General features: G+C 41.3%; 1 protein-coding gene across 1 annotated transcript in view; it reads left to right on the top strand.

The window, feature by feature from the left end:
• Positions 1 to 2,574: 2,574 nt before the first annotated feature.
• The window catches only part of LOC101860373 (DNA-directed RNA polymerase III subunit RPC5), a gene marked incomplete at its 3' end in the record, with an annotated part of 22,199 nt that continues 13,150 nt past the window's right edge, over positions 2,575 to 11,623 (top strand). The window contains 5 exon segments of the mRNA XM_013089020.2: positions 2,575 to 2,652; positions 6,003 to 6,053; positions 7,231 to 7,308; positions 9,313 to 9,434; positions 10,927 to 11,015. Of these exon segments, the coding sequence (XP_012944474.1) occupies positions 2,614 to 2,652; positions 6,003 to 6,053; positions 7,231 to 7,308; positions 9,313 to 9,434; positions 10,927 to 11,015 (379 nt within the window).

Genomic DNA, 11,623 nt, shown 5'->3' with positions numbered 1-11,623 from the left:
CGCTGTTCCTATTCTTCTTCTGGAGAAATGAAAGAGAGTTTCAAAACAAAGAGCGCACGCCATCTGAAGCAATGCGCGGACTTCCGCGGACACTTTTTTGGCCAGGTGAACTATCTTCATATGAACGATCTTAGGCGATTCATGTATCAATGAAGTCGATTCGGGAATCCACACCCGTGTCTTACACCTACGATTCTACACTAAAAGATGATTCAATCCTTTGGTTCAATCATCTCTAGATCTAGATCTAAATAAACGTGTCTTACACTTAAGATTCTACACTAAAAGATGGTTCAATTCTTAGGTTCAATCATCTCTAGATCTTAATAAACGTGTCTTACACCTAAGATTCTACACTAAAAGAAGGCTCAATCCTTGGGTTCAATCATCTAGATCTAGATCTAAATAAAAACGTTTTCAATTTGAAAAGATCCTGCCTTTTTGCGAAGTAAACAAGTTAGTCACGCATCCACTACAGTGTCAACACGCTGGCTAACAATTATATATCGGGTTGTCGAAAATCGGTGTAAACATAGATCTGAACCTAGCCTAACTTCATTTCTTCACATGTGGGTATAGATCTCGACCTGACTTCTCTATGTGGGCAGATTTGATAATGTCCTTCAAACTCATACCATGAGCATTTTTACTATAATATAATAGATAGCATTTGTATAGCGCAAATCCCCACTCAACAGCAAGCTATGCTATTCACAGTCTATACTATAACCAGAGACCTAGCAACGTAAACGAGACAGTACAGACTGGGCCAGACCGCGAATCTGACCAATCCCGTGACTACAGGAACTGGGGCGGTAAACTCAAACAAACATGGCTGATCCTAAGAACACACACTGTAAGTGATGTGCCGCAATAAACTGCACTAATAAAAAACAAAAAACAGACGACCTGAATTAGCTTTTTTTCGTTTTCTTAAAGACCTTGAAAAGTAAGTCAATTGGTGGATAAGTAGATGAAGCTTAAACAGCGTATCATTCAGTGAAAATTTGTTTCAAAACATACACCTTTGTATTCACCATGAATGAAAGCATGTGTTGTAACTTGGGCACCCCTGATTGCGGTCCCGTTTGCACTTAGTGCCCCTAGAGTCTGTTTCTTATTTAGATCTAAACTTATTAAAATTTTGTCTAATCTGGATCTAGATCTAGAATCTAGATACCTAGATCCAGATTATAATTAGAGAGAAATTATCTAGGCTATATAGAATCTTGCTCTAGCTCTAAAGATATCTCGATCTAGATCTATGATCTAGATTCACTTCCACATTGGCCGTCATGTAAACAAACGGTTTCGCAATTGTACAAGAGTGCCGAAACTTGTGTTTTAAGTAGATCTAGATCCTAGATATAAATATATATAGATATCTTGCAAATGTGGGTTTTAGATCTAGGCTTCCTGGAGATAATTTATGGTTTAAATCTATCTAGAATCTACATCTAATTCATTTCTCATCTCCCAGTCAAGATTTAGAAAACAATGCATGCTATGTTTTTAGATCTAGATTTCTAGATCTAGATCTAGATTCTGGAACAGATATAGTGAGTTGTACATAGGTTTATCTTGCTTATTTCTCTCTCCATTTCTCTCTCTCGTTCTCTTTTCCTCGTCTCCTTCATTGTTGTCGTTAAATAATTTATTAAGCTTGATCTACTTGTATTGATATGCCAAAATTGTCTGGAATTTTAATGTTGTTATTGCTGCTCACAATCGTTATTTTTGCTGTCTTCTGCTCATTGATGATGTTGCTGATACTGCTGCTCTTGCTCCTGACGTTGTTGTTGTCATCGTTGTTATTATTGTTCCCTTTCTCCCCCCCTCTCTCTCTCTCTCTCTCTCTCTCTCTCTCTCTCTCTCTCTCTCTCTCTCTCTCTCTCTCTCTCTCTTTATTTTCATCCCTTTTCATTTTTCATTTTCCACTTTTCTCTAATTCCCCTCGCTCATACGCCCTTCCTAAACGTGTGTCAACTTGAGGGGTTTACTCTGAGGTTCAAATAAGCCCGCCCCCCCCCCCCTGCTTATTATTTTTTTATATTAGAGACACACCCCCCCCCCACCCTCGCGCTTATTAATTTTTCGCATGAGAAACTTGGAGCCAAAAGATTATGCTGCAAGTATAACCAGGCCCTCTCTTGGATCTCTATAAAAACTTGCATATAAAAATTTTCTCACTTGGATCTCTATTTTTAGTAAGAGTTTTACGGAACTTATTGAAGTAAGAGAGAGAGAGAGAGAGAGAGAGAGAGAGAGAGAGAGAGAGAGAGAGAGAGAGAGAGAGAGAGAGAGAGAGAGAGAGAGAGAGAGAGAGAGAGAGAGAGAGAGAGAGAGAGAGTGTGATACAAGCCATTGTGCAAAAGCTGGGGAGTCTGTGTTTGAAAGATGAGGAAATATTTGACCTATTAGTTGAGCCACGAAGTTTTAATCGCACTTTTCTGTTAATTGTCAGGTCGAGGGACCGAAATGTAATTGGTTTTCCCGTAAAGTACATGTAGACAAATGCGAATTTCCGGTACATTTCAGGGGAGACCACTCTCACGTTCTCGTCTTGCAATAAGAAAGCAACAACGCCGCAATCCTTCACTTTAGTACACAGCCATGGCGGATGATAGTGACGAAGATCCAGTTGTCAAGGAGGTTAGACAATAAATGTTTTTTTTTTAAATTGAGTTTATTTCCCATGTGTACGGCTACAATATCCACAGCAATCTTTTCTCTCAGTTGTCATATTGAAATCTAGACTAGACATTTCTTCTTTTTCCTTTTCTTTTCCAACTTTCACTTTCTCCCAGCTCGCCCCGGGTCAGTGGGGAGCCTCCCTAACCCAGTGACAGTGACACCACAGCCACATGGGGGCACTCCTGTACTATTGCAGTCCCCCTGACCACCTAACAAAACTTGGGGGGTCTCAGGGGGGGCATGCGCCCCTGAATTTGACCGAAATTTGATCTTTTGCAATTAGGTTTGTTTGGCTAGATTCTAGATCTAGATTTAGATTTAGATCTAGATCTAGATCTAGATCTAGATCTAGATCTATCTCTCCCTGCCTATCGGCACACGCATCAAAAAGTAATCGTTTAGAACCAGAAGTAGGCCTAATCGTTGGTTGGGTAAAAAAAAGTATGCCTAGATCTAGATCTAGATCTATCCCTAAATGGGACCACAATTGTACAGAAGTGCCCACATGGGTAGATCTATAGATTCTAAAGTTGAATTTCATTCTGTGACATGAAGTCTGTAGATTATAGATCATAAATCAACTAAATGTTGGGATTCATTTGATGCTTGGTCTTGGAATTGGATAGAAGGTGAGTGATGACAAAAAAGCTTAGTCTTTCAACTGTATATCAGCTTACTTTTTATGACCTCAACTTTAAACAAAGTAAAGAAACAGCAGTACTAGATCTAGATTACTTAAAAGTTTAAGTCTTACGAATGTGGGTCCCGTCTATTATTGAGACTTGGCATCATCCACACAGAGTAAGCTGGATATCGATAAGTTGTGGGCGGATAGTTTATGATGGATCACACACTTCCCTTACCAGCAGCTGAAAATTTATTGTAACTATTGATCAACTTTGGTAAACACCAAGAGCAGCCTAAAGCAACATGACCATTTCAGCCATTGGAGGGACTTCTAACAATAACGACGGGTGAATGGAGGGACTGGCAATAACCATACTACAGGTGAATGGAGGGACTAACAATAATGACAGGTGAATGGAGTGACTGACAATAACCGTACGACAGGTGAATGGAGGGACTGACAATAACGACAGGTGAATGGGACATTGGAGGGACTGACAATAACGACAGGTGAATGAACTATGACAGCTCGTTCACTGTGTCTGGGAAAATGCATAATTTTTAACAAAATCTAGCCCTCTCAGGCAGGTAAATTTGACCATGGGTTGGCAGAGATGCCAACCAGTACGATTTTACGTATTTTTGTACGATTTTTTGCCGAAAATACGCGAATACGACTTTTCATTTAAAAAATACGCATCCTGGAATGCGAAAAATACGAGATTCATCTTGGGCGAGTAAACCTAATTATCTCGAGTCCCATCTTTTAAAATGCAATATCGCAGAACTGGAATATTTGAAAACCAAGTCCGATAAGGTCAGTAAGTTCATTTTTGCCGGTCGCGATCGTGATATTATATTCGTTCAGCTTTTCCCCGTCCAGAGAGTACGTTTCACTTTCACGCGTATTGGCAGCTATGGCGGCAGGTGGGCGGAAGCGTATGTGACACCGAGGCTCGATCGGGAAAATCAAGATCTACTTTCGCTTTCGTTACCACCAAGAAGTTTGCCAGCAGTTGTCTGTTAACGCAACATTTGTGGTATGCAGGTTGTGCAGTATAAACGCAATGTCGCCGTGCAAATAAAATGTAATAAACACTCGGACTCGTCGCTTTGGCTGGCGTTTGTGGAAAAAAAAAAGAAAAGAAAATACAAGCGTCGTCTGATTTTTAGATTGTCTGGCTCGCCATCGTGACCGGTCACTGAACCTGCGTGCGTTCGTGTGAGTAAAGGTCTTTGGTTTGAGTAACAGCGTTGCGAAGTATATGACTACGGAATAGGGGAGGAGATTATTGATTTTCTTAGGTTTAAGATACTATCGGAGGTTAAGGCAACACCAGAGGACAAAAACTTGGAAGCGCATTTCAGAATTTTGATTAGGGCTTACTGCCAAGCGTGCATTGGTGCAGGCGGTGTGCGGAATCGGGACCCCTCATACTTTGCAAGTCTGTGTTATTGAAATAATGTATTTGCGTTTCATTGGATGGGTGAAAGTAATTATACCTACCTGGATGGGTGATAGTAAATTATACCTACATCTACTTGGATGGGTGATAGTAAATTGTTATACCTACGGTGTATGTTGTAGCTTTCTGTTCAAGACTGGCAGATTTTCAATGTCACTGCATCTTGCCCTCCCACAGTTTTTACAACTCTCACAGTGCACGGGTCTACTTGAGCCTTTCAAGTTATTGCTCTTCTCTGAGTTTGAGCAATAATTTGAGTCTGTCAGTTCATAATATGAATCATGACACCCAGACTGGTTCTTGATAGTCGAAATTCTTGTTTTAGGCCCTTCCGAACTCTCAAAGCAGGATTTATTTTTTATATAATAATGAGAGGAAAATATATAATAGACTGAAATACTTTTAAAGTCAAACAAGACCCCTGTACGACCTTGAACACTGACATGTTGTTGACTGCATACATGTATATTGTACGCGTGTGTGCTCCCTTTTTCGAGCCGGTGAGCTAGTAATTTTTTTTCAGGAAATATTGTTGGACACCCTTAACATTTTACTAACTAGTTGGTCGGTCGTGGGGAATACACATTTTCACCTGAAAATACACATTTTCATAGTTCCCAATACTCATTTCGGTTTTCTGTGGTTGGCATCTCTGGGTTGGTGAAATTGGGGTGGCAGCGGCCATGTTGGACAGATGCCCGTTTTACACAGTTAAATTATATTTATATCGTTGAAAAAACGGAAGGGGGGAAAATGGAAAGTGGCCTTATTGTACAGGTGGCTGTCATGGCAGGATCGGCTGTATTATTGTATTATTGCTCATTTTGTACTGAAAAATAACAGCACATCCCTCGCTCTCTTTCTGATAAAACATCAATACCGGGTATTTAGGTCTATATCGTCTCAGTGCTCTCAGAGTCTAACCCGGAGAATGCTTCGTGGTCTAGAGATTTTGTGTTTGCCTCTCCTTCAATAGGTCCTTGGTTCGAAACCTGACAGGACATATTGTTTGTTTGGAGGTGAAAAAAATGGAAAAAAATTTTTTGGCACCAAACCAACTGGATCTCTCTGAAAGTGTGAATTGAAAGCTGTGGTGGGCCTTTTTTTACAACATAGTAATACAGAATGTAGGGGTTGAATATTCCTTCTATATTTGCCTGTGATATGAAAATGAAACTGTGTGTTTTATGTTTTGATTCTTTGTATTTCCATCAGGTGGATGTTTTTCTCTCTAAGAGTTTGTCTGACAATCTATATCTTATGCAGGTAAGACATTTTTAATTCCTGTTTTGTTATGATTGAAACTTTTGACATTTTATCTACTTCTCCTACGTCTAAAAGAAATAGGAAGGGTGATGCATTGTGACAGCTAATGTAACCTTGAAATGAGTCATTGTGACAGCTAGAAATGTAACCTTGAAATGAGTCATGTGACAGCTAGTAATGTAACCTTGAAATGAGTCATGTGACAGCTAGTAATGTAACCTTGAAATGAGTCATGTGACAGCTAGTAATGTAACCTTGAAATGAGTCATGTGACAGCTAATAATGTAACCTTGAAATGAGTCATGTGACAGCTAGTAATGTAACCTTGAAATGAGTCATGTGACAGCTAGTAATGTAACCTTGAAATGAGTCATGTGACAGCTAGTAATGTAACCTTGAAATGAGTCATGTGACAGCTAATGTAACCTTGAAATGAGTCATGTGACAGCTAATGTAACATTGAAATGAGTCATGTGACAGCTAGTAATGTAACCTTGAAATGAGTCATGTGACAGCTAATGTAACCTTGAAATGAGTCATGTGACAGCTAGTAATGTAACCTTGAAATGAGTCATGTGACAGCTAGTAATGTAACCTTGAAATGAGTCATGTGACAGCTAGTGTGACCTTGAAATGAGTCATGTGACAGCTAGTAATGTAACCTTGAAATGAGTCATGTGACAGCTAGTGTGACCTTGAAATGAGTATGTGTGTGTTTTATCTGCCATTGTGCCCTACTTCAGCATGGGAATTATTATTAATTATATTAAAAGTGGTACATTATTATTTTGTTCTTTTTAGTTTCCTGGTTTTATTAGCTTTAGATTCTAAAGGGAAGATGTGCTTGTATAAAGCTAATGGAATTTAATAAAAGTAACTAATTTTTGTTCTCATTAATTTTTTCAGATAAAAAGAGTTAAGTATTTGAACCTTTGATGATCTTTTGATATAATAAACAGCACAATTGTGGTAAGATTCTTCATCTGCTCGTAATTTAAAAACAAATTATTCCACTACTTAATGCTGATGTATGTAAATGAATTGAGAGAGTAAATGTTTCATTCAAGTATTACATGAATATGTAGCCGTATGCTATTATTAATGTGTAGCATAAATCCCTTTCATCCACATTTATAACTGTTTTCTTTAAATTAATATATGTATGTATTTTGCTCAGTACCCTTTGCGGCCCAGAAATGTTGGCTACGACCAATTTGATCATCTGGCAGCCCGAGTCAAACCCCAACAAAAAAAGGTGAGGATTTTTATCATGAACTACGTCATAGGGAGATAGTTTGAGTTCAATGTTTGTCTTCACACCTCTTCTGTATGCATCTGTTGTGCATGTTGTACTTTTGGTCACACACTGCCCCGTCTAGATAATGCAGTTGCCCCACCCCCCCCAGGGGAAGCATGAGCTGTCCTTCACCATATAGCCGGTGCAGCAAGCAGTCCTCTGAAGTCTGTCTGACCTGAGTCCTTTTTACTTGTATGTGTTAGCGACAAAAAACTACAGTCCAACTCAGATGTAACAGGGGAGACGAGACTGGCAGTTTTCCCTCTTATAACGGAGTCCTGTTATAACTGTTATCAAGTACCATTGCACCTTCAGCTTACTATACCGCAGCTCCTTTTCCAGTGAGCTGTTTTGCTGACACTGAGAAAGAATCGGTCGGTGACCCCAACACTATGGAGGGGGGGGGGTCTTGACGAGGTAAATGTCATGTCGTGCAGTGAACAGGCGAGACGGCAGCCTCTAGCCTCCTGGGACAAGAAGAACACGAAGAGGAGGTAGAGGGGAAAAGGAAGAGAGGACACAAGAACATCCATAAACATCCAGCAAGTGCATGGAGGAGGAGGAAGAGGAAAGAGGAATCCAGCAAATTCATGGCGGAGGAGGAAGAGGAAAGAGGAATCCAGCAAGTGCATGGAGGAGGAGGAAGAGGAAAGAGGAATCCAGCAAGTTCATGGCGGAGGAGGAAGAGGAATCCAGCAAGTGCATGGCGGAGGAGGAAGAGGAATCCAGCAAGTGCATGGCGGAGGAGGAAGAGGAATCCAGCAAGTTCATGGAGGAGGAGGAAGAAGAAAGAGGAATCCAGCAAGTTCATGGAGGAGGAGGAAGAAGAAAGAGGAATCCAGCAAGATCATGGAGGAGGAGGAGTAAGAAAGAGGAATCCAGCAAGATCATGGAGGAGGAGGAGGAGTAAGAAAGAGGAATCCAGCAAGATCATGGAGGAGGAGGAGGAGTAAGAAAGAGGAATCCAGCGAGTGAGCAAGAAAGAAACAAGGCTGAGGGAAGCTAGAGGGCCAAAATTCTGGCCGTAAACTTTGGCGAGAGAGGCTAGGTGTCTGTTCTTGCCGAGTTGGCAGCTGTATTGTTGTTGAAGAAAACAGTGGTATACAACTGAAACAGCCCTAAAACCCGTATAGCATTCCTGGCAAGACTGGCAAGTGTTATGCTGACTGATCCTGTACTATCAGCCTTTCTTTAAACAGTTGGCTTTGAAACTGCAAAACCCTTAGGTAGATTTTCAGAATTTTAATTTTTATGCCTTTCTGAATTTAATGCAGTCATTATGACTCTTAAGATGAGAGGATTATAAGAGATAAAACTTGCCGTGGAAAGTTGATCTATTTTTAAACCCCTTTCCTGGGAGTGCTGTAGTTGTCATGAACGACATGCGGGAAATATGGATGATTTTTGTGTGTGTTTGTGTGCAAAAAAGCAGGGAAAGCCTTGTAATGTTGGATGCTTCAGTCTCAGCTGACCGTTGTCGTTTTGGTGTGCTTTTGACTCAAACAGACGGAGGTCTCTGTTGAGCTGAGTCACTGTCCGTGTGGCCCCACTCTGTGGTGCAGTGGTTAGATGCCATGCCTTTGCTCACAAGAGACCAGAGTTTTGTTCCTGAGTGGGGAAAATTTGTACCGAGTATCTTGGTCTGCTGGAATGTTGTGTCGTTGTGTCTTGGTCTGTCTGTTGGGATGTTGTGTCTTTGTGTCTTGGTCTGTCTGTTGGGATGTTGTGTCTTTGTGTCTTGGTCTGTCTGTTGGGATGTTGTGTCTTTGTGTCTTGGTCTGTCTGTTGGAATGTTGTGTCTTTGTCTGTCTGTTGGAATGTTGTGTCTTTGTCTGTTGGAATGTTGTGTCTTTGTGTCTTGGTCTGTTCTCAGCCAAGGATCAGAATTGTGTTTATGGTGGCGTAGAAACTCCTAAGTCCCACCAAAATCTCTCTGACCATTGTTTATGTTTCTCCCGCCAGGTGGAGCTTGTGCTTTCCCTGGACACGCGCAGCAAGAACTACTCCTCCAGCAAGGGGGAACAAATCGCTGTCAACGTAGACGGCTCCCTCCCTCCTGACTCGGCCGAGCGCTACTTCTCAGGGTTCGTTTTGTTGTAGAGAAGATTTGAGCGAGCATCTCACTGATGCTCCATTTTATGGGAGAGCATGATGAAGTAAGACGCACTTCCCAAAACGTTATTGATATAATTGGTATAGATTTGCTTGAAGCATGATTTGATTTTGGTCAATGGAGAAAAAAAGGGAATTTGTCGTGTAAGTTTTTCCAGTTTCCATCATAGTTTTTAATGTGTATTAAGTTTGTTATCAAAATGTAGAACTGATCAACAGTGGGAAACAAGAGTACATACCTTGTAAGTAGCCATGATACTTTGTACAGAAAGTTGACAGATTTATTTGTGACAACAGTTGCCAGTTATTAAAGCTGCATATTTTGTGGAAGATAGAGCAAGTGTCCATGTCAGCACGTCATAGCTTCTGTCCTTGTGTGTAGGAGCCAGTCTGTGTGTCAGCACATCATTGCTTCTGTCCTTGTGTGTAGGAGCAAGTCTCTGTGTCACCACATCATTGCTTCTGTCCTTGTGTGTAGGAGCAAGTGTCCATGTCAGCACGTCATTGCTTCTGTCCTTGTGTGTAGTGTAGGAGCCAGTCTCTGTGTCAGCACGTCATTGCTTGTCCTTGTGTGTAGGAGCCAGTCTCTGTGTCAGCACGTCATTGCTTCTGTCCTTGTGTGTAGTGTAGGAGCAAGTCTCTGTGTCAGCACGTCATTGCTTCTGTCCTTGTGTGTAGGAGCCAGTCTCTGTGTCAGCACGTCATTGCTTCTGTCCTTGTGTGTAGTGTAGGAGCAAGTCTCTGTGTCAGCACGTCATTGCTTCTGTCCTTGTGTGTAGGAGCAAGTCTCTGTGTCAGCACGTCATTGCTTCTGTCCTTGTGTGTAGGAGCCAGTCTCTGTGTCAGCACGTCATTGCTTCTGTCCTTGTGTGTAGTGTAGGAGCAAGTCTCTGTGTCAGCACGTCATTGCTTCTGTCCTTGTGTGTAGGAGCAAGTCTCTGTGTCAGCACGTCATTGCTTGTCCTTGTGTGTAGGAGCCAGTCTCTGTGTCAGCACGTCATTGCTTGTCCTTGTGTGTAGGAGCAAGTCTCTGTGTCAGCACGTCATTGCTTGTCCTTGTGTGTAGGAGCCAGTCTCTGTGTCAGCACGTCATTGCTTCTGTCCTGTGTGTAGTGTAGGAGCAAGTCTCTGTGTCAGCACGTCATTGCTTCTGTCCTGTGTGTAGTGTAGGAGCAAGTCTCTGCGTCAGCACGTCATTGCTTCTGTCCTTGTGTGTAGGAGCAAGTCTCTGTGTCAGCACGTCATTGCTTCTGTCCTTGTGTGTAGGAGCAAGTCTCTGTGTCAGCACGTCATTGCTTCTGTCCTTGTGTGTAGGAGCAAGTCTCTGTGTCAGCACGTCATTGCTTCTGTCCTTGTGTGTAGCTGTTGAAATGATCTTCACTGACTTCATGTTTTTCTCGTTCATTTATGTATTTTTATTCATTTTATTTTATTTTGTTTTTTTGTTGGCTTTTGAAACAACAGGTCCAAAATGAATAAGATGGTGGTATCGTGTCCACCGATGACGGATTCTTTCACCGGCTGTCAGTACGCCATGGGCCTGCTCCGAGACGGTATTTTACCATTTCTTTTAGAAAACAACAGACGGAAAATGGCAATATCACAATCACATTAACAAATTTTGAATTTTTGTCCAGTTTGTTTTAAAACGAGCTTAAATGAAAGACGAGGAATCTCTAAGAACTGTGGTTCTTAAATTAAACCAAAAAATCCATTGATCAATAAAAAAAGGTATTGGAATTTTTGGGAAACCTTTGTATAGGAAAATATCGCCAAAAAGTGGGATGTTTCTTGATCGGATGTATTTCGAGGGAAACTCATTTCTAAGTCGGTGGGTGGTTGGCAGGTGCTCTGGTGTGGTTTGCTTCTTCTTTCCAATCAAACATCTATCATCTTTATCTCTCCTCCTTCTTTTTGTCTTTGTTACTCTTTTCTAACACCTCTAATCTTCAGTATTTTATGACCTTATTATGTTGCAAGTGCTGTAAAAACGTACTAAAACTAAAACTGTGTGTGTGTGTCAAGTGTCCCATGTTGTGTGTGTGTGTCAAGTGTCCCATGTTGTGTGTGTGTGTCAAGTGTCCCATGTTGTGTGTGTGTCAAGTGTCCCATGTTGTGTGTGTGTCAAGTGTCCCATGTTGTGTGTGTGTCAAGTGTCCCA

This window comes from Aplysia californica, unplaced genomic scaffold (genome assembly GCF_000002075.1).
Source record: "Aplysia californica isolate F4 #8 unplaced genomic scaffold, AplCal3.0 scaffold00858, whole genome shotgun sequence".
Taxonomy (NCBI): domain Eukaryota; kingdom Metazoa; phylum Mollusca; class Gastropoda; order Aplysiida; family Aplysiidae; genus Aplysia; species Aplysia californica.
The sequence above is the reverse complement of the archived record's forward strand: the minus strand, read 5'-3'. Positions and strand labels throughout refer to the sequence as shown.